This window comes from Lathamus discolor, chromosome 3 (assembly GCF_037157495.1).
Source record: "Lathamus discolor isolate bLatDis1 chromosome 3, bLatDis1.hap1, whole genome shotgun sequence".
In the NCBI taxonomy this organism is placed as follows: Eukaryota; Metazoa; Chordata; class Aves; order Psittaciformes; family Psittacidae; genus Lathamus; species Lathamus discolor.
The window spans coordinates 100,061,191-100,084,835 of NC_088886.1; the positions used below are offsets into that span (position 1 = coordinate 100,061,191).

General features: G+C 41.7%; 1 protein-coding gene across 5 annotated transcripts in view; it reads right to left on the reverse strand.

The window, feature by feature from the left end:
* Positions 1–19,159, reverse strand: part of OGDHL (oxoglutarate dehydrogenase L) — a 54,391-nt gene extending 35,232 nt beyond the window's left edge. For 2 of the 5 annotated variants that reach the window (XM_065670788.1, XM_065670784.1), the window contains exons 1-4: positions 18,826–19,035; positions 12,352–12,586; positions 5,961–6,140; positions 2,525–2,627 (exon numbers count right to left, since the gene is read on the reverse strand). In XM_065670788.1, coding sequence (XP_065526860.1) covers positions 2,525–2,627; positions 5,961–6,140; positions 12,352–12,558 — 490 coding nt within the window. In that variant the 5' untranslated portion in view covers positions 12,559–12,586; positions 18,826–19,035. Of the gene's footprint in view, positions 1–2,524; positions 2,628–5,960; positions 6,141–12,351; positions 12,587–18,825; positions 19,040–19,063 lie in introns of those variants that run through there. The other 3 variants (XM_065670787.1, XM_065670786.1, XM_065670785.1) reach the window with 3 other exon arrangements.
* Between the last annotated feature and the right edge of the window lie 4,486 nt (positions 19,160–23,645).

The window sequence follows — 23,645 nt, forward strand, 5'->3', positions numbered from 1 at the left end:
CCAAAATACACAACAGATAAAACTGAAAGACTGGTATCAATGCAAGTTAAAGACTTTGCATGGTAAAGTTTAATCTAAACCTGTTAAACAAAGAAAGGAAAAATAGCTTCTTACAATTGTAAGAAGCAAATCTATAAAACTTACAATAACATTACACACAGCTATAAAAACTTACATATACATAAAAACTATATATGTGTGTGTGGACATCTAAAAATATTTTAAAAACTAAAAATAGCTTCTCTACTTTTAGTTTTGCACTCTTTATCTTGGTTCCAGATAAGCTGTAGGCATCCACTTTAACACTGTATGACAGTGATAAGACTGCATGTAACGCTTAAATCAATATAGAATAGTGACCTTTATTTCCTGTTAAATGAATTTTCTGATGATGAAAGCAAGGAAGCAATTAAAAGATGAAATAACAATGGAACTTAGCATTCAGAGTTGAAGTCAGGCCCTAGACCTGTGTTACCATCACTTTTACTATATAGTGCAGACAGTAACAATACACTTTGCGTTATAAAAATAATATATTTTAAAATAGTGCATTTGGGGTTTAATAATATTTTAATAATATATGAGGATATCAAATCTGGAGTAACCAAAAAAAAGTGTTTGTGTACCACTATTTCTCCTTTTTTGTACCATAGTAAATTTTTCCAGCACAAAATTAATGTAATTTTTAGAGAGAGAAGAAAAGGACGAACTGGGAGGGACACAGGGGATAACGGGGGCTTTAGTATCTTTTGAAACCAAGCAGTGTTAGCATCCTTTTCTTTTTATTTTCTTTTGCTTTCTCTGACTTCATAGGCTTTTCATGTTCTGCCATGCATAAACCAGAACACGTACAGGAGTGATCTGGGCACACACAAAACATCTGTGCTTTGTATGATAGCACTGCATATTTACTGAAGCATCACCTCATGTTTTAAGAGATATAACCTTATCAAAATCCAAGAGTTCCTGAAAACAATTCTGTAACTTGAATCATGCAGTAGGTACATCTGCAACTCGCTGCATTCTTAGAAGCAAATCCCAGAAGAAACTTCCTACCAGAAAGTTTCTCAAAAAAGAAACCAGATAACATGACAAAGAAAATGCACAGAAAAATCAAACACTAAAATACTTTCGGTACCACCACAGACCTTTCATAAGTTTTCTGCCTGGAACATTCAAGGACAAACAACATTTAATATCCTTCCTTTTTTTTGTGGTGCCTAGCCTATGTTAGAAATGTTTTCCCTCAGAAACTGAACTATCACCTCAGCTACACCCTCAGACACATCCCCCCTTCTCATTCAGAGTCTAGCATGTTTTTCCTATGCTCATGAGAGCTTCAGTATGATGTCTTCTGGTGAGTCACAATGTTCTGTACTAAACTATCTGCACAGTTTAAAGAAATTTGCACTGACATGCTAGCAATCACCCATGCTCCAAGCAATTATATTTGCTCAGTAAATGTCTAATGTATTTTCTAGTAGGTATTTTCCTTTAATCAAAGCTGACAAACTTCAAAAAGAACCCCTGATTTGTGTAAGCACCTCTCTATTTAGTCTTAAGCACTTCACTGCCTTGATATGATAAAGGGCCAGAACTGCTTCTTTTCCTACCACCAGAAATAGAAAATAAAGCAGCAAAGAGGCAGTAGAGGTACTTAAAAGTAAAATTAAGCAGAATGTGTTTTCTCTAGTACTTGCACTATGTTTTTTGCCCTGTCCAAAAAGCTTCTCTACATATCAAAATAAAATTGTCTTTACCAAGTATAAAACCATCTTTTTAACAAACCAGGTAGATTGAAGAGTAGAGAAAAATCAATCAGATGCGTTTTTATTCAAGCAGAGAGAGCAAAGAAATTGATCAGTGCAATTTCTCAAAGCCATGCCCTCTTAGCAACCTGAACAACCTTTGCAAAAGCAGACCCCAGTGTATTACACTCTTCCAGCTATAAACTAAAATTATCACCACTGAATTACATACACGAGTCAAGAATTCTACACTTTCCATGTTTTCTTCTGATAACTTCAAACAGACTTCTTCAAGTTATACAGAAGGAATAAGTATCAGAAGCTAGCATCCAAATTTGGTATGAAATGTAGTTTCTCTATCCAGCAAGTTGGTTTTATTTGGTTTTCCTATTGACTAGCCTTCAGATGTCCCCAGCCAAAACAAGTATCAAGCACAATGGTATAAAAGTAAATGAGATTACCAGAATCTTGGCCTAATGTATTGATTAGCATTAATTTCCAGTGTGGCTCAAAACTGTAAGATTTGGGGTTTATAAAGTGTTTATAATTATCATTCATCAGAAGGTGAATTCACAAGAACCTCACCTCTGATCTGAGTAGAAATTCTGTCATCTTGAAATCTGAGCCTCTTTACAGATGCCAAAGAAACTATTTCATAATACAAGCTAGCAGAAAAGGCAGAAGCTTCCCTGAAATGTCTTCTTACATCACCTCAGCCCAATGAAACAAAAGAGACAAACAACCATTGCAAATAACAAAGCATACAGTGCACGCACCAAGTTTATCGATTGTAGTGATCAAGTCAGATGGAACAAATGAATCCAAGTCTGCATCCAGAATTCCAAGGGGATCCAGCTGAGCCACATGATGGCCACGGATCTGAAATAGAAGGAAAGTGAGAGAAAAGTAAAATCACACTAACAAAAGTCAGACAAAGGGAAAAAAACACTGTATATCTCTCCATAGTATGTATATCAGTCATGAATTCAAATAAACAAACACCACTAATGCCATGAGAGGCTGATATTTCCCAAGTTTTTTCCGTAAGAACATAAGCACATATTTCCATGAGGAAATAAGCATATATATCTCTGGATATGTATACTGTATCTCTGGATACATATATATGTAATACCTCTATTAAAAATTGCTGAATACACATCAGAATATTAGCTTTATTTTGTCTCACATACAATTTAAAATTACACTGAAGTTTAAGTAAAAAAAAAACCTACTTTAAGATTGTATTCTAAATCATTGGGCAAAATTAAGAAACTGACTTCTCTATATCCTATCATTTACTAACTCATTCATTTTGTATTTTTGCCTTCCCACACCTGCAGAACACTAAAATAGAGCACTGCTGACCTGAAACATAGATTGGTGCTGAAGAAGTCTACATTGGAAGTGAAAGGATTGCTCTTCATGAGCTCTGCTCCACATCAGATAGTATCAGATAGCATTTACTTTCATTCATGCAATTTTGGGAATTTCATCTACAATAAAATTGTCATTCAAGACACCAAAGAACACAAATTTAGTGGGGAATTTAGCCATCTTTTAGTTATCAGTATTACTGGTGTTGATCCACACCACAAGTTGCTATAAACTATTCTCTTACATTAACATACAACATTGTTACAGAAGAAATAACTAATTGATTCAATAGAGCCACAAATTAAATTTTTTCTTAATCTCTCTTGTGCGTGACTTTCATATACCAAATTTAAAGCTTTTTATAAATGAATATATTAATATTTTCTCCTTAATGTTTTTCTTTTTAAGGACAAATTCAGATCACCTTGGTAGAATTTAATTCACACTACTAGTATTCTAATTGTCTCTGAAAAAACATATCCATAAACTGCAACATTAATAATGAATTACACCACACAGTAATAGAGTGTGGTTAAAGAGTGGTTCGTCAAGAAGTGACTCGTAAAAACATTATTCAAATGTTCTGTATTTGTAGGAGAATTCAAAATGCTTTCCACTTATAAGCAAACAGAAATACGGCATCTTTTTTAGAACTACCAGCCCTGTAAATTCAGCCTGGCCTGTGAGATTCTTTGCATCTCATGAATCACCAGTAATAAAACTCTGACGGACCAAATAATGCCCACAGCAACATCTGTGCCACCTTATTGTTTACCACACACAAAGTCTATCTGCCTGGAACTAAGCAAACAATTCTGTCTCAAGCATCATCAACAGAAAAAGAATTCACCTCCCCAAGCTACATCTGTTCTGCAGTATTAGTAGGAAGAGGAAGAAGATTAGCAAGAACACTAAAACCCAGAAAAGCAAATCGATGTGCCATATTACACTCCAAAAGCAGTTTGGTCTTTAACCAGAAAACTGTATTTTCCTCAATATCAAGTATTTTTTAATAACTTCCACTTATTTCACTGCATACAGAAAACAGCAGCAACTGCAAAACTCTACCCTTTGAAAACACATGCATGGAAAATTTTCAACAACTGCCATAAATTTGACAGAGTGCAAATACAGACTACCTGAAACTAGACTTTAAAGTCATACTTCCTAGACACAAAGGCAAAAAATCCCTAACAACTGAGCTGTAAAAGAAGACTCAAGACATTAATTTATGTAGACTCATTTTTGTTAAGCACACACATTTCACTGGAAATCCTTTCAGCGCAAGCAGTGTTCTACATTAAAAAAGCAAGAGATTAACTGCCTTTTCAGAAGGCCAGCTCAACAGACCACAAAGCAGTTTACCACAAACCCCCATAAAATACTGACAGGTTTGAAAAATGAAAATTCTGTATCCTTCTCCACTTCATTTCATTATCAGGTGAAGGAAGGTCACAAATTAATCATATCCCTTCAACACTGAATTTAGAAGGTACTAAATACCTTTTAAAAACAGACAGTTGCCTTAGGTAAACCTTCTTCATTGTTGCAAAACACATGGGTTCCTGCCATTTATACAGACATTTCTGTTCCATCACTTGAGTTGCATGGCACAGTCTTTCAAATAAAGGAAACAAAATGGCAACCCCTGAACTATTTTCAAGTAAATGGTGTCAAAGCGGCCTAATGTTCTCCAATTTTCTCTAATTCTTCAACCATTTTTTACTGCAAGGAAAAGTGAACTGGCTGGAGTAGTTGTCTTCTACATAGCTATTTCTAAGCAAATTTCATATATTCTTTATACTCACAAACCTTTCTACTCTTTCACAACACCTCTCCAACAGCTAGAATAACATGGTTCGCAACTGAATCAATGGTGACAATGTGATGTGTACAGAAAAAAGAGTTGCTCTTCTATTCCTCTGATCCCAGCAAACAGGAGTTAAAAGTCTTACGATATCAGACTTACTTTATTAATTTAATAAAAGAGTTTAAAAAAATAAAAATGAATGTGAAACAAAGTCAACTTTCATGAACAGCTCTCCAAAAGAAATTCATCAAAGCTGACCCAAACTCAGTACTATCAGCCTCCCAAAATTCAATTTCTGGTTAATTCATTATTTCTCCTCTCTCTTTCTACCTATAATCCTCCTCAAATCAGGAATCTAAAAATTCACACTAGATGTATGAACTGGGAAACACATTTCCTCTTTTCTTAAAGGAAGGTAGTAACATTCAGAACTATAAGACAAACTTTCCCGGAGGTGAAGACAGACTTGGATGATGGAAAAGTTTACTGTTTAAGAAAGTGAAAAGTTCTTATCTTGCTGCACACATCAGGAGATTCATTAGTACCAGTATATCCAGGACAACTGCCTTCACAGCAAGCAAAGCTATTTCAGATAACTCAGTTTTTCAATTTGATCAATTACCTTACTGAATCAGACACACACACAACCTGAATATAGTAAAGTGAGTCAAAATAATAGTAAAGGCTAAGCTTCAACATGTTTGGCTTATGCTCCTGGTAAACAGGCAAAACCCAAGAGATTTGTATTTCCTTTCACAAATTACTATCTCCATAAAGTGCCTCCAGGTTAAATCAGATAAAAAGCATTAGGGATGTGAGTAATCTGAATTTGGAATTTGCTATGACAGAGGAGCATCCCAGTCTGAATCCACGACCTCAGTGTTCAGACACTGTGCAGGGAAGATAAAACTGTCAGGTTCGAGACATTATATACCAGAAGTAAGACAACAGGCAAGAGTTAAGATCAGAAGACAAATAAAAATGTAAGAAGAAGCCCTTCCACACCTACCCCAAAGCACACTTACTTGGTATGCTCTTATCAAAGACTGCACAGCAAGGTGATCTTCAACAAGCTTTTCAGCTTTACCCGGTGTCTGGGCCAGGCCATGGCTCTGAAGAAATGATGCCTTTCTTTCCAACTGATCTGGTAGATGGGGATCATATGCTTGGCTAGCATTAGCATTTCGGAAAAACAAATCCCAGGACTGGACATGGGTACAGAAAAGGGAAGAAGAAGGAAAATTTATTACCTCAAACAAAAGTCTCAACCAAAATCAGCTCCTTCAAGCTGCAAATGGCACCTCACTATATTACAGTATTAAGTACCACTAATAGCCAGAAAAAAGACAGCACTAACAGGTCTACATCAGGGTAGCAGCTATGTGTTTTTACACATAGCCATTTTCATATAATTTCTTATACTGAGCTTGGTCAGTGGAAAACTCTCCAGCACATATGAGTGGAAAGCATCTTCATACATTATTAATTCACACAGTTCTTTTTAACTGTGCTATTTACTCAGGCAACCAGTAATGGGTATGATATTATGCTGCTGGTAAAGAGGTATCAAGCCTATAAAACTGAAAACCTTAATAAATCAGATTAATCCATTCCTTTAATGATAAAGAATTTATGATACTTCAAGGCACTCGCTGAATACGCTAAATCAGAATCAGTCCTTAAGGGCCTTTCTTGAAGAAACTGTTTAAAAGCAATTACAGCTTTTCCAAGTGAGGCTTTTGGTCTAAGATCCTTTACTCACTAGCTTAGGTTACCTTACTATGAAAGAAATTATGGACCTGGTTTCAGGTACAAGTCATAATTTTAGAAGAGTACACATTTCAGAAACTGAATCACAACAAATGAAAGATCCTTTTATTTCCATCTGTACTTTTACACATGCCACTCCCTCCACATATGCCCAAATCTTGTTTTCCTGGACTGTTTCCATTCTGATGAGGTGGTCACTGTCCCAGGTTAGAATGGTATTAGATATATTAGCAACAGAATGGGCAAAAACATCCAAGATGTTTATACCCAACAAAAAAGAAAGTCTGCCGTAGTGGGGGAACTAAGCAATACTTGTGCTTAGCTTACAGTTCCCATAAAAGGTAACCAAAGGTCATAGAACACTTTCCTCAATTCAGCTAACTTAGGCAAGGAAACTGTGAAACTATTTCAAAACTTTAAAATGTTTGTGACTGGAACAGAAGAACTGTAAAAGCCAGATTTCATTCTGTACAGTGCATGTCATTTAGCCGGGCTGTGAGCTTGCAACTAACACATTTTATGTTTTAAGAAACCATTGCCAGAAAAGACAAAAAGTAGCCCAAAGTTTTGATTTTAAAAAGAACATTACTTAATATATTCATTACAGAATACACAGGAGAATCAAAACAATGTAATACCAACACTGCATGACAGAAATATATTTTTTAAATTCTTATTTCATTAACAAAAAATCTTTATATTGAAATTTCTACAAGCTTTAAGGTATTCAGAAACACTATGGGAGGGGCAGTACACAAAAGCTAAACATCACCCAAACTTTCAAGTTATAGAAGTGGGAGAACTGACTGAACCTGTGGGAAGGAATTTCATCATTTGCATGAAGCCACTGCCCAAAAAACACTGCTTTAATGCACCTCTCTTATTTCTCTATTGATACAAAGCTGCAGTGATACAAAATACAATAACCTTACCTAATTTACCACCCTACTTTTACATGGACTTCAGCTAAATACAGCCTAACTTCTACATGCCATGACAAATTAGGGTGGACAGATCATGCTTGGAGGTCAGTTCCAAACACACTGATGAAGAACTCATCATTCCTTCTGTCTTCTCTCATTTATGCTAATTTTCTATATTCTTCTTACCTTGGCACCTTGATAGCTGCACTGAGATTAGAAGTATGAATTTACACGACATCCTATAAATGATCTACAAGAGTCTATTGGTGTAACTGTGTTTTTTCTCGTATTCTCTCTATACACCTTCCTACTCTGTATTAAGGACAGTAGTGTTATTCCATGCCTATGCAGCACCTCATCTGAGAACCTGCATATCACAGACAGTGAAAAATAGACACAACCCTTTCGTTTCACAACTAAGGTTACTTAGACTGGTGGAATTATTTTAACAGTTATTAACTTTCATTAAATTAGGAAATTCCAAACACATACGTGGATCCATGACAAAACTGATATTTGGTATTCATTCAAAGTTTTAATAAAGAACATGCTTTGCTTATGTTAAGAATCCTTCCTCACCTTTTCCAACACCATGACACACATACAATGTCAACAGTAACACAACTATTCTTTTATTGGGTCAAAACCTTTTCATTTAGATGTAAAAGTTACCACAGCACAGTTCCACAAAAAAATGAATATATTTTTAAATGAGTGCTCTGTAAGACAATTGCTAACAAAATCCAAGTAGACTTACCCACCAAGCTACCTATGTAAGGAGAACAAGCATAGGGCCCTTTCTTCATGCAAACTCACAGACAAAAAGAAAATGTTTACATCTGAAGATGCAGCCAGCTAGAACAGAAGGAACCCACAATATCTTCTCCTATGGCATCTTTTAACGTATTGATTTGTTGGGCAAGCTTGACATTTAATCAGAAGGGAGGGAAAATACATCATTTGGCTACAGAAAATTAGTTTTTTCTAGATACACATCCATCAAAGCCTTTACAATTTCTATAGTGTCTTTCAAGATTGATACCAGATTATAGCCTTCAAGTCGTGTGTATCAATGTCAGTCTTTGGCAACAGCACTTGCCATGTGACTGAACAGACAGAAGACCAGCTTGGTCTCACAGCAAACCTACAGGTTTTAAACTAAATTAATAAAGTTCTTTAAGAAAATAGTAGAGGAGACTTATAATAGAAAAATACATCTGTAAAAAAAAAAATTACTATAGTGATATTTGATACATTCTTTTTTTCCTGTCAGCAATTCTATGTTGTAGTCAGCCATTATTTTCTCAAGTAATATAATAAAACCCAAGTGATTTAGTGTCACTATTTTGTTCTCATATAATAAACAGTGTTGCATTTAGAATAACAAGTAACATATTAGTTATCTTGATGATTTGTTTTTTTTCTAGTGACATCACAATATTTATCAACTCCAGTGTGGACAGTAAAGCCTTAGAAGACACACACTGAGCATCATTATACCATTTGAAAAAAAAAAAAAATAAAACAGACTACATCAAAACAAAACCCCCATGTTTTTCCAGGTACATAAAATGAGGAAGTGATTACACACTCATGGCAGAGTGACTATATACAAGATTACATGGCAGGCATTACGTACTCCATGCACTCCGACCATGCCGTACTGTAATTAATCTTATGATAGTAATAACTGAGCCTTGTCAAGCTTCTCCCTTATGATCTATGGCCCTGACACCATGCTTCAAGGAGAAATAATGATGCCTTTTTCAGAGCCCACATCATTTTATTCCAATTATTGTTTTGGCTACTCTAAGTATAGCAGATTCAAAAGACAATGGAAAACAGAGAATCGTCAAGAATGGGCTTGCACAAAGAATGAAAGCTCCTATGCATATAAATGCATAGTCATTAATATACAACCATGGTATACATAGAAAGGAGAGATTCTAAAGAAAAAATGCTAATAACACTGAATATGCTCATTGGAACGTGACACCCGTATTTCAAACAGTTTTAAATAAGCATCCATAGTACAACATGTACAGTCAAATCTTCTGAGAGAGAAATAATTTAAGGAGCCTTGATTAATTGTAGTTTCTAAGTAAAAGTGAATATAGCCTGATTTTTAAGACCCAGGAAAAATAAAGCATTTTCATCTCCTCAAGTAGAAGAAGGCACATCCCCTCTGATAAGAAGATATCCAAGAAAAAACATGAGGAAAAATAGGAAATAGAGGAAAAAGACAAAAGAGAATGTAATATCTAAACACCTAGTCCAAACTGTCTCTCTAAACCATACTGGACACATTGGATAAAACAATGAAATATGAGTGGCTTGTAGAGAGAGTTAATTACTAATGATAGCAAAACAAACATCCCATAAGCCACTGGTGTCTCTGGATATTGTTTTCCAAGACTTACACTACTTGCCATAGCAGAACGACAAGTTCACAACAGTCATACAACTACAGTATGAACTCTTCTGTATTTTTAAGAAAACAGTGTGAGTTCAAGTCTTCACATCTTTAGTGTGTTATATTAAAGCCCAAATTGGACAACCCCTGTCCACAAAAATCTTGGGTAGGTATTTACAGTTTTCAGTTGATGAAATAAGACGGTTTTCAAGAAACCAAAAATTGATTTTGTTGAGAAAACAAAATTCATAGGCATCATTTTCCTCCCTGCTTTTTTTTTTTTTTTAGGCTGTGAAAAACGTAGTTATTTAGACAAGAATAGCTGTAAATTCACCCAGGATGCCCATCAATCATGTTCTTTTAAGGCTCATAAACCAGGCACACAGTGAATTTACTTCAGTTCATTAGTGTTGTAAGTACTGCATACAGTTAACCTGGGACAGACTTCACACATTTTTAAAATGCATCCTGAATTACCTGGGATCCACTCCCTAGGCCACACCCTGCTCCACCAGTACATTTACATTCCACTGTCAATTCACTTCTGCTAACTTATCAGTAGCTGTTCAACCTACAAACGGCAATGCCTCATCAGGATCCACTGCAACACTGTGCCTGAACTGTCAGACGAACTGGATAGCCTTTCAGCAGGATTTTTAGCATTTCCACCTACCCCCAAGTACCAGCAAAATAACAAGCAGGGCTAAATGTAGCAGAACTCTTTTCTAGGGCAGTGGCGCCGGGAGTTTCCCGGCCCCGCAGAAGACGCAGCTGCCCTTTACGCGGGGCCCAACTGCGGGCTGGGCCCGGCGTTTCAGCACCCTGGCCAGCTCCCGCGGCGTTGCCTGCAGCCCCGGCTCCTGCTTACGGCCGATTTAACCGTGTGCCGTTCCTACGCTCATGCACTGAGGTTTGTGCCCGATCAGAAGTTTGCAAGACTTTCCAGCAGCAAAATTCACCCCACTGTAAAGGGTCTGAGCAAGAAATTGCAGTCTTCTTAAAGGGAAGAAGGTTGCCACAAGTTGATGTCACCACACACACACTCCCTATGCATGAGTTCACCCCTTCAGTGTCCTCAAAATAAAAGGTTAATATTGATCTATGGCACCAATGCATCACACGTGCTTCTCAGAAATTAATTAAATGCATCAATACAATGTACTACCCTGCACTACACTGCTTGGAACTTCAGCTGGCAGTTGCATGTTGAGGAATCAAAGACAGATGGGATGAGAGAAGGAGCCACCCTGGAATAGTCTATTCATTTCCAACTTAAGGTGTAACACAAAAAAAACAGGATCTATCTGCCATGTGAATAGCATTCAGTCTTCAGAACTGTCACAGCAGATGTCACCTTCCAATATGACTAAATTCACAAGCAGCATAAAAAAACCAAAACCACAACAAACCAAAACACAAACCAGCTACAAAACTGCTTTTTTTTTTTTTTTTGTTTCTTTCCCCAACTTAACATGCGTCACCTCCTCACCCTCTAGACAGATTATCAGACATAGCACAACAACTTCTAAGTGACATTTTGATACATGTGCCTTGAGAATAAGGGAACACACAACCAATTTGGTAAACATTTTGCACACAATTCACATTACTTCTCTAGAAAATTACTTGTCTGTCTTAGAATTTGTCAGACGTCTCATCAGCTTCTTAAGTTACTATACATGTATCACCACAAAAGAACCTTCCTTGTCAGCAGAAAGCTTGTTAAAAAATAAGCCTATGTATTTTGCCCACAAGAAAGGATTTGGGCAATAGATTTAAAGTTTTTCAAAAAGCAAACAAATGTATGTCACGTAGAGAGGGAGAGAGACATAACAAAATACTTTTCAAAACACTTAAGAAGGCTTTGTTGACAATTTCAGATTTAGTTTTAAGGTTACAACTTCCACAGCTACCTAAAGGGACCTGAACATTCATTTTTCCTACGCAGTTTAGAAGTACCAACATCAACACGTGCATCGATATAACGTATCCTCTGATATCACCTTATCTTGGGGCTTCTTCCAGATGTAACTAATTACTTAACAGACTTCTTGACGAGCATTTCCATGGAGGAATGCTGAAAGTTTCTGAGCAGCTTACGCTAAGCTCACCATGCCTGTGGCCCCTCTGTACTTTTTTAGCTGCAATATCACATCTTACAACAATCAATATGTGGGAAATTAGTTTCACATTTTTCATTTCACACAAGACCTTTTTTTGGACATTTTATAAAATTAGTTAAAAAAGAAAAAAATAATCGATTCCACTCTTAACCTAATATTATCACTTACAGTCACATTTTTAACTTACCTTATGTACACTACCAGGGTTTTCAAGCCACGCATAATACATTTCCTCCACATAATTTGAGTTACTCCCACTCAGGAATGGTTCTGAGATTCCTGATGAAACATACCGCTGGCCATGTAAAAATACTCTTCTGGCTATATCTTGCTTTTCCAGAAATTTAATACCATGCCACTTCAGAGTAGCAGCAAACAACTTCAGATGACTCATATTTGTTTATTAGACTGAAGATTTAAGTCTGTTAATAAAACAAAAACAATCCCAATCAGGAAAAGAGTCAATGAATTGCAGACACATTTCAACCTCACAGTGAAAACTGAGGTTTATAGCTACAGTGCCTCATCAACAAAGCTTAGGTCTAGCATGAAGTTCTTTTCAGGAGAGAGGCTACTCTATGACTGACTGCAGAGCTATACTCACAGCAGTAGAAGTGTTGCTCATGAGCATCCCCACATCAATCAGCTCACCTTACAGCTTCTGTAACTGGTAACATCTTCCTGGTTCCTGAAGCAATCATGACACCATTTGTACAACATGATCCCTGAGCCCTGGTTCCCTGGGAACAAATGAACCTGCTAATCGCTGACTTCTCTGGAGCTCTTGGCAACCATAACTGCTGTGTCTTGGTTGCAGAAAGTTGAGGCCTTTTACTAAGCCAAACAGGTAGATTCACTGAACAGCATCAACCACAAACGCAGTGGTTTTAAAAAAAGCCCGCTACTTCAAATTTATGCCATGAATGATGGAACTTGACAAATAATTGTTAGTTAAGTGTTCATATCAGCATTAGCCTTCCAGCAGTGCTACACCTAGAAAAGACTCAATATAACCTGCTTTTCTAACTAGCAATATTTATCTTGTCCTTCCAATGAGCTTTTTAACAAGGACAGCAGATTCCCCGTTATTTTTAACACAATGAGGAAAACAGTAAGGGCTTAATCTTTGCTAGCACTGGTACTGATGGTGTTCAGCATTCCTAAGATTCTATGGTTCTATGAATCTTCCGAACGCAGATCACCATCAGCTCAAGTGCTAGCAAAAGGAACTGTCCTGGGTTCAGCTATAGCAGTTACTTTTCTCCTTCTTAGTAGCTGGTGCAGTGCTGTGTTTTTGACTTTAGTCTGAGAACAATGCTGATAACACATCAATGTTTTCAGTTGTTGCTCAGCAGCACTTACTCTGATCAAGGACTTTTCAGTCTCTCATGCTCTGCCAGTGAGGAAGGCCATGGGAAGCCAGGAGGAAGCAGTGACAGGACACCTGACCCAAACTAGCCAAGGAGGTATTCCATACCACAGCATGTCATGCCCACTATGTAAACTGGGGGACATTACCCAGAAGGCCCTGATGGCTGCTCAGATTGGGCTGGGTATTGGTCAGCAGGTGGTGAGCCATTGTATGTCATAGTATCATAGAATCATATAATACTTAGGGTTGGAAATGACCTTAAGATCAAGTTCCAACTCCCCCTCCATGGGCAGGGACACCTCACACTAAACCATCTCACCCAAGGCTCTGTCCAACCTGGCCTTGGACACCACCAGGGATGGAGCATTCATAATTTCCTTGGGCAACCCATTCCAGTGCCTCACCACCCTTACAGTAAATAACTTCCTCCTTATATCCAATCTAAACTTCCCCTGTTTAAGTTTGAACCTCTTACCCCTTGTCCTATCACTACAGTCCCTAATGAAGAGTCCATCCCCAGCATCCTTACAGGCCCCCTTCAGATACTGGAAGGCTGCTATGAGGTCCCCACGCAGCCTTCTCTTCTCCAGGCTGAACAGCCCCAACTTTCTCAGCCTGTCATATGGGAGGTGCTCCAGTCCCCTTGTGGCCCTCCTCTGCACTTGTTCCAACAGTTCCATGAGGACACCAGAACTGCACACAATACTCCAAGTGAGGTCTCACAAGAGCAGAGTAGAGGGGCAGGATCACCACCTTTGACCTGCTGGTCATGCTCCTTTTGATGCAGCCCAGGATATGGTTGGCTTTCTGGGCTGTGAGCGCACACTGCTGGCCCACGTTAAGTTTCTCGTCAACCAACACCCCCAAGTCCTTCTCCGCAGGGCTGCTCTGGATGTCTTCTCTGCCCAGCTTGTAGCTGTGCCTGGGATTGCTCCGACCCAGGTGTAGGACCTTGCACTTGGCATAGTTATACATCATAAGGCTGGCATCAGCCCACCTCACAAGTGTGTCGAGGTCCCTCTGGATGGCATCCCTTCCCTCCAGCGTATCAACTGAACCACACAGCTTGGTGTCACCAGCAAACTTGTTGAGGGCGCACTCAATCCCACTGTCCATGTCAGCAAGGAAGATGTTAAACAAGACCGGTCCCAACACCGATCCCTGAGGGACACCACTCGTTACTGGTCTCCAGATGGACATTGAGCCATTGACCACAACCCTTTGCATGCAGCCATCCAGCCAGTTCTTTATCCACCAAGTGGTCCATCCATCAAGTTGATATCTCTCCAATTTAGAGAGAAGGATGTCATGCCAAAACGCTTTGCATAAGTCCACGTAGATGACGTCAACTGCTCTGCCCCTGTCCATCAGTTCCGTAGCCCCATCATAGAAGGCCACCAAATTGGTCAGGCAGGATTTCCCTTAGTGAAGCCATGCTGGCTGTCACCAAGCACCTTGTTGTTTTTCATGTGCCTTAGCATGCCATCCAGGAGAATCTGCTCCAAGATTTTGCCAGGCACAGAGGTGAGACTGACTGGTCTGTAATTCCCCGGGTCTTCCATTTTCCCCTTCTTGAAAATGGGGGTTATATTACCCTTTTTGGAGTCGTCAGGAACTTCACCTGGCTGCCACGATTTTTCATTTGGGCATCACTTACCCTCTCGGTTTTATTCCTCTCTCTCTCCCCTTTTCATTACAATTATTATTCCTGTTGTTGTTGCTATCTTTGGTATTAGTATCATTGTTAGATTTTACTTTCTTTTGTTTCAATTATTAAACTGCTCTTATCTCAACCCATGAGTTTACCTTTTTTCTTACTGTCCTCCCTATGCCCCCGTGAGACAGAGGGGACAGGTGAGTAAGCAAACAGCTGCTGGCTGGGGTTAAACCACAATGCGTGGAAAGATTATTTTATCTTTAATTCCAGAAGCAATAGTTATCTTAAATATTCTGTATAAATATTTTCTGCATATAAATCCCATTAGATTATTTTCTCACTGTTTTTCCTCTTCCTCCTCTCCCTTCAAAAAAGGAAAGACATGGTTTTAAAATGCCTAAAATTTTAAGGGATAGGAAGAGTTATGTATTTCAACATCCAGTTTAAAAATTAATACAGGTCTCAAAGAAAAAAAAAAAGGCTCCTACTGAATAAAACAGTACTGCTGCATGCTCTTCTCAGGCATCACATTTTTAACATGACATGTTTAACTCGACATCTATTTTGAAAGCTGCTTACTGGATCGCCTCCCTCGTTGCTGATTTTAACTGCATCATCCCAGCACTGAACTTTCCTCCTTTACCACACCAAATCCCTCTCACCTCCTCTTTCAAACCTCCTGCAGCCTCAGCACTCTCTTCCACTATTATATTTGGCATCTAGTTCATAACACCAGCTGCCATCATCCACTTACTGAATTTTCCAATCAAGCACTTGTTCGCATACTCCATGGTGCCCAGATACATGGGAAGTATTCTCCCACATCAATACCACCAAAAACTACAATCCTCTTTTAAACCTACAAAAAAACCCACATGCTCTTCTTTCCTCAGTTGTCATTTTCAGCAAATTGGCAATGGTTAGTCTACCAGTATGCTGAATCCCCTGTACATTAGCATTATTTCCTATCTACCTATATTCACTTGTCATTTCCCATTTCACAGATTCAGAGCTTGTTATAACACTGATTTCCTCCTGTGTCAACACCCTGTCTATGTTTAGGGCTCCGAGGCAACTATAGGAACATAAATACTATCAGGACCATTATGAAACCAGATTAGGTCCTGCCAAAGCTCAGAGCAACTGGGGCAACACTGGCATGTGTTGTCTGTATATATAATTCTCCCTAAGAGAGAGGATGTTATGTCTCTAAGACATAACAGCACTAAACCCACTACATAGACACCATGTAATTTTGCAAAACTTGGTGAGATTTCAAGACGTTGTAACAGTAAGAAGTGGGAGGTCAACATGGCACTTAGGACTTTGTGTCTGTGCCCATTCTGATAGAAATTATTATTCTGTCTACCTTATTCCACACAAATCTCACCCTCTACTACCAAACTTCTGCATGCATACGTCAGGGGTGGACACTCATTCCTAAACGGTTACCTACCCACACTTAAAGTGCTTTGAAAAGACTTGAGAGAGAAGGGGACAACAGAAACGTTCTTCTCAGTTGTCGTGGTTTAAGCCCAGCCAGTAACTCAGAACCACAGCAAGCTTCTTAAGCACATTCTTTCTTCCTAACACATCTGCCTGGAGAATGTATAGATCTTTCTTCTAGCAGCTAGCAATGAGGATACAGCAAAATACCAACAGTTTGTCAGGGAGATTTGAAAATGGATGCAAATGGCATAATACATAATAGCAATAAAGAGCTTTAAAGTGACACCTGCCACTTTCCTCCACTTCCATGTAAATTTTAAAATTGGTCAGAGCCATATCTCAAGTTGTAACTATTCAATAAGCAATCTATAAGAGCAGATATGGGCTACGTCATTCCTGTGAAGATATAAAGATCATGGGTGAAGAAAACTGTTACCACAGACATTATTCCCACCTCATAAAAAAGTAATCCCTCCTTTTTTATGCAGGTATGAAACAAAAATGGACAAAGCCACCAACCATGAAATTCCAGTCAGATTTCAGTTACAGATTAATCTGACTCAACAAAACGGACTTCTTCCTAGTTCTTTTGTACACACTGCTCTTTAGCACAGATGTCAGCTGTCAGCAGCTTACCAAACCAGAGACCACCAGCATGATCATAGACTATTTCAGTCCACTCAGCCTTTAGAGTGTCAGTCAAAAATCAGCACACAGGACAACAGGTCAGAAGGCAGAAACAGGGCTGTTTCACTCTGCTATGTTTCCTAAATCAACCCTGAAATGAAAACAGTGATTGGCAAGTAATCAAGCTGAGCTCAGAGCAACCTAAAGGAAGATAGTAATTTAATCTCTACCAGAGGTCAAAAATAAGAAAGAAGCAGTGAACCAAAAGAACAACCTGATATTTAAGCACCAAAGCACCAAGAAAATGTTGGCTGTAAATGAGAGCCCTATGCAGCCAAAAATTTCTGCAGCTGTTCTGCAGTATGGCACCTGTGTCTCAAGCTGTAAGCTAGCTTTCACCTTAGCACTTCAACGTTAGAAGTGACCTAAAGTGAATTACAGGTTTCTAGAGGGTAATAGAAGCATATGGAAAAGAGACAGCAAGACGCTTCTGACAGTGCTTATCCAGACCACTGGATAAACTTCCAAGATCACTTTAAACATAAGTATATTGCACAGGCTAGTATCATATGAAGTATTCTCCTTATATTGCCAGCACCTGTACTGAATTTCTTAACATGCACATGAAGTCCTGCTACCAATGCTGACAAATGTTACTTGTGCTCTGCAGAGTTAGTCACTAATATGTCTGGTCCATATTCCACAAGAATGTTCCTTCATCCGCTATCATGGCCATTTTCTCCTACATTCCCCATACAACTCAGTCTTAAAGCTCTTCTTAAGATTGAGTAATTCCAACAGCACAAGGCTGATGGTGAAAACAAAGGATGAAGATAATAAACTATCTTCAAAAGCCTGTCATGGATAATTGAAACTAGAAAGGCCTGGAATATCCTTATCAAATAAGGTGACTTCAAGAATATATATTTCCACACGCTACACGCTTTTTTTCCTTCCAGCAGCGAACGTCCAATACTGCATAAAGAAACGTAATTTTCCAGCCGAAAGAGGTGACCTGGAGGAAGTTTTTAAGTTGTGCATTCACCACAAGACATACACTGTAAGTCTTGGGCAACGGAGGCATCTACCTGATACATCACTCTCACCTCAAAAAAAAACCCACCTTCCATGGGTACCAAATGACCACCATAACATCACCAGACTTTAGGATGCCACAATGTTGTAAAAGAACAAGCAGGGAACATCCGGAAGGGGTCAGTTTTAGCCTCACGCCCCTGCTCGTAACGCACGGCCAGGTCCTTCCACAGCTACCTAGCGAAACCTTCCCACGCCAGTGTCCTGTTCACCTTGGCCGCGATCAGAGGCCAGAGCCACCTAGACCGCCACGGTGCTCCCGGCTACGACAGCGTTGCGGCACGGCCGGACGCCGAGCCAGGATGGCCACCTTCCCCCCTCACTCCCACCCGCGGCGCCCCGCCCGAAGGCCGCGCTCCGGGGCAGGGCCCGGCGCGGCCCTGCGGCACGACCCTCCTGCAACCGCGCGGCAAGCGGCTGCCGCCCCGCCAGGACCCCGCGCGGGGGACGGTGACCCCTACCGCCGGGCACGCTCACACAGGCCGGGCCTGGCTCCGCCGAGCCCCCCAGAGCCTGCCGCCGCCGAGCCGAGACAAGCCGGTTGCCAGCTGGCCGCCAGGCCCGCCGCCCCGCGCCGCTGCTGACAGACCTGCGGCAGCGGCGGGGCTCCGGCGCATCCGCGGACAGCGGCAGCACCGCCCGGGGCACAGGCCGCGCCGGCGGACAGCGGACGGGGCGGGGCGGGGCGGGGACCGCTACCTGCGTCACGTGAAGTGCACGCCGCGCCGGCCGCGGCGCCCGGTGAGGTCACGGCGAGGCGGGGCGCGGGGCGCTGTCCGCGGCACCTCGGCCCGGAGGGGAGGCCGCCGTGCTCCTGCCCGAGGCCACGCCCCGCGCCCCTCAGCGCCGCCGCCATGTTCGGGGCGAAGGTCGCGCCGGGCCGGGCTGCAGCGAGGTGCGAGGCGGCAGGGTGACTCGGAACTGGTGCCCTCCAACAAGGAGCGGGGCGCTCCTCGAAGCGCTGTGGATGCTTCAGTCACCTCCTCCAGCATACAGAGAAAGCATTGCTGTGCTGGATGCTGCCCCCGCTGGGGTGTGTGACCCACCTGCCGTGGGCTGTCTGTCACAGGAGATGTACGTGGCAGGACGGAAAGCAGGATAAAATCCATCTGCACGATTTCACAGAATCACAGAATCCCAAGGGTTGGAAGGGACCTCAAAAGATCATCTAGTCCAACCCCCCCACAAGAGCAGGGTAACCTACAGTACATCACACAGGAACTTGTCCAGGCGGGCCTTGAATATCTCCAGTGTAGGAGACTCCACAACCCCCCTGGGCAACCTGTTCCAGTGCTCTGTCACTCTTACAGTAAAGAAGTTCTTCCTGATGTTAACGTGGAACTTCCTATGCTCCAGTTTACACCCATTGCCCCTTGTCCTATCACTGGATATCACTGAAAAAAGCCTAGCTCCATCACCCTGACACCCACCCTTCACATATTTGTAAACATTGATGAGGTCACCCCTCAGTCTCCTCTTCTCCAAGCTAAAGAGACCCAGCTCCCTCAGCCTCTCCTCATAAGGGAGATGTTCCACTCCCTTAATCATCTTTGTGGCTCTGCGCTGGACTCCTTCAAGCAATTCCCTGTCCTTCTTGAACAGAGGGGCCCAGAACTGGACGCAATATTCCAGATGCGGCCTCACCAAGGCTGAGTAGAGGGGGAGGAGAACCTCTCTTGACCTACTAACCACTCCCTTTCTAATGCACCCTAAGATGCCATTTGCCTTCTTGGCCACAAGAGCACATTGCTGGCTCATGGTCATCCTCCTATCCACCAGGACCCCCAGGTCCCTTTCCCCTTCGCTACTTTCCAGCAGGTCAACCCCCAACCTGTACTGGTACATGGGGTTGTTCTTCCCCAGATGCAAGACTCTACACTTGCCCTTGTTAAATTTCATCAAGTTTCTCCCCGCCCAACTCTCCAGCCTGTCCAGGTCTCGCTGAATGGCAGCACAGTCCTCTGGTGTGTCAGCCACTCCTCCCAGTTTTGTGTCATCAGCAAACTTGCTGATGGTGCACTCAGTTCCCTCATCCAGGTCATTGATGAAAATATTAAACAGCACCGGTCCCAGCACCGACCCCTGAGGGACTCCACTAGTCACAGACCTCCAGCTAGATTCTGCGCCATTGACCACAACTCTCTGCCTTCTTCCTTTCAACCAGTTCTCGATCCACCTCACTACTTGATCGTCAAGCCCACACTTCCTTAGCTTATCTATGAGGATGCTGTGGGAGACAGTATCAAATGCCTTACTGAAATCAAGAAAAACTACATCTACCGCTCTACCATCATCCCTCCACCTAGTCACTTCCTCATAGAAGGCTATAAGGTTGGTCATACATGACTTCCCCCTCATAAAACCATGTTGGCTGTTCTTAATGACCCCCTCATCCTTGATATGCCTAGTGATGGAGTCAAGAATAAGTTGTTCCATCATCTTTCCAGGGATGGAGGTAAGGCTGACCGGTCTATAATTACCCGGGTCCTCCTTCTTGCCCTTCTTATAGATTGGTGTGACCTTTGCCATCCGCCAATCCTCAGGCACCTCGCCCGTTTCCCACGACTTACCAAAGATGATGGAAAGTGGCCTAGCAATGACCTCCGCCAGCTCCCTCAGCACCCGTGGGTGCATTCCATCCGGACCCATCGATTTACAGATGTCCAGTTTGCATAGCTGATCCCTAACCCAATCCTCATCTACCAAAGCAAACTCCTCCTTTGTCCTGACTCCTTCTGGGGCTATAGAAATCCGGGGCCCTCGGGGAGAGTCTGCAGGAGTAAAGACAGAGGCAAAGAAGGCATTCAGCACCTCTGCCTTCTTTATATCCTGTCTCCAGGGTACCCACTTCGTTCAGCAGTGGGCCTATATTGCCTCTTGTGTTAGTTTTATTTGCTATGTATTTGAAGAAGCCCTTTCTATTGTCTTTAACCCGACTAGCAAGATTGAGTTCCAAGGAGGCCTTAGCTGTCCTAATTGCCTCCCTACATCCTCTAACAACTGTCCTATATTCCTCCCAAGCGGCCAGCCCCTCCTTACATAATCCATAGATTCTCCTTTTCCACTTGAGTTTGCCCAGCAGCTCCTTGTTTAACCACGCCGGTCTCCTAGATCCCTTACTTGATTTCCTACTCATTGGGACGCTCCGATCCTGAGCTTGGAAGAAGCGGTCCTTGAATGCTAACCAACTATCTTGAGCCCCTTTACCGCCTAGTACACTTTCCCATGAGACTTCCCTTAGCAGTTGACTGAAGAGGCCAAAGTTGGCCCTTCGGAAATCCAGAACTGTGGCTTTGCTAGGTATTCTATTCCTCCCACACAGGATCCTAAACTCCACCATCTCATGGTCACTGCAGCCAAGGCTGCCATTGACCGTCACCACTTCGACCAAACCCTCCTTGTTGGCGAGTACTAAATCTAGCAGCGCTGCTCTCCTAGTTGGTACATCCACCATTTGCATTAAGAAATTATCATCAATGCACTCGAGGAACCTCCTAGACTGTGAATGACTGGCTGTGTGAGTCTTCCAGCAAATATCGGGGTAGTTAAAGTCCCCCACGACGACTAAGGCATGTAGTCGCGAGGCTACTTCCAGTTGCCTGTAGAAAGCCTCATCAACTCCTTCATCCTGATCAGGAGGTCTGTAATAGACCCCCACAACTGTATCACCCGTGCCAGTCTGCCCCTTGATTCGTACCCACAGACATTCCACTTGCTCCTCATCTGACCCCGGACAGAACTCAATACATTCTAGTTGCTCTCTCACGTAAAGAGCAACTCCACCACCTCGCTTCGCTGACCTATCTTTCCTAAAAAGGACATAGCCATCCATGACCACATTCCAGTCATGTGAACTGTCCCACCATGTCTCTGTAATTGCCACTAGATCATAACCTTTAGCCCGCACACAGACTTCTAACTCCTCCTGTTTATTCCCCATGCTGCGTGCATTGGTGTACAGGCATTTCAGGGAGCCAGTCCTAGTACCCTTTTTCCCCTGCAGGACAGGGTCTAAAAAGCTATCCTTTCCCACAAGTGAAACAAGAGATTGATAGTCCTCCTTAGCCCGCCATCCTTCAATCCCTAGCATGATCCTCTTGGGCTTGTCCCCAACAGGCCCAGTTAAATCCCCTCCCCCCTTCATAACTAGTTTAAAGCCCTGTCAATAAGCCCTGCTAACTCCTGCCCCAAAACCCTTTTTCTTCTCTGGGACTGGTGCATCCCGCCTGTCACCAGCAAACCAGGTGTCCCATACAGCAGCCCGTGACTGAAAAACCCAAACCCCTGCCTTTGGCACCAGTCACGTAGCCATACATTAACCTGCAGAGTCTTCTTATACATCCCTTCACCCTCGCTTGCAACAGGTATGGAGGCAAACACCACTTGCGCTCCAGACCCTTTAACCAGCCGTCCCAGGGCCCTGAAGTCTCTCTTTATTGCCCTTACGTTCCTCGTAATAATTTTGTCACTGCCAACCTGAAAAACCAGCAGCGGATAGTAGTCAGACGGCTGCACCAGTTCAGAGAGTTTCTTTTTAACATCTCTAATCCGAGCCATTTCCAGCGGATTGTGAAGAAAACTGGTGATAGAAGCCAACACTTTTGCAACTGCAGAGTGAGGCATCGCAGGGACATGAGAGATTATCCCAGCCTTGAAGACAAGTGTGCTGCACCTTCCTCGTGTTAATGTTAAGGCATATAAAGATATGCTCCATCCCTGGCAGTGTTCAAGGCCAGGCTGGATGAAGCCTTGTATTGGATGGTTTAGTGGGAGGTGCTGCTGCCCATGGCAGGGGGGTTGGAACTAGATGATCATGAGGTCCTTTCCAACCCTAACTATTCTATGATTCTATGATTCTATCAGCGCAAAGAAAGTAATTGCACTTGATGTTAATGGCAAAGGGTAGCATTAAACCATACGTGTACATATAAAGTCCTTTGGTGATCCCTGCCCTGCAGTTTTCGTTAAAAATAGAATGTAAGTATAAACAAAAGCACCGGTCAAATGAATAGCTGTGAAGGGAACATGTAAGGAAAATGCGTCTGAAGGACAAATTGTTCACACAACTCCTTTACAGGGATGACTGGCAGTTTCAGAAAGGAGATGTAAAGCATTCCAAGGACACTCCCACTTTCTCTCCAAAATTCGTAAATAAAGTAGAATGTAAGTAGTAGACCTTGACAACATGATTGGAACTATGTTTGAGGCATTTTTGTCTGAGTGAGTTATCGCCTGAGGTGATGTGGCCAAATATAAAACACAAGACAATATAATTTCAAGT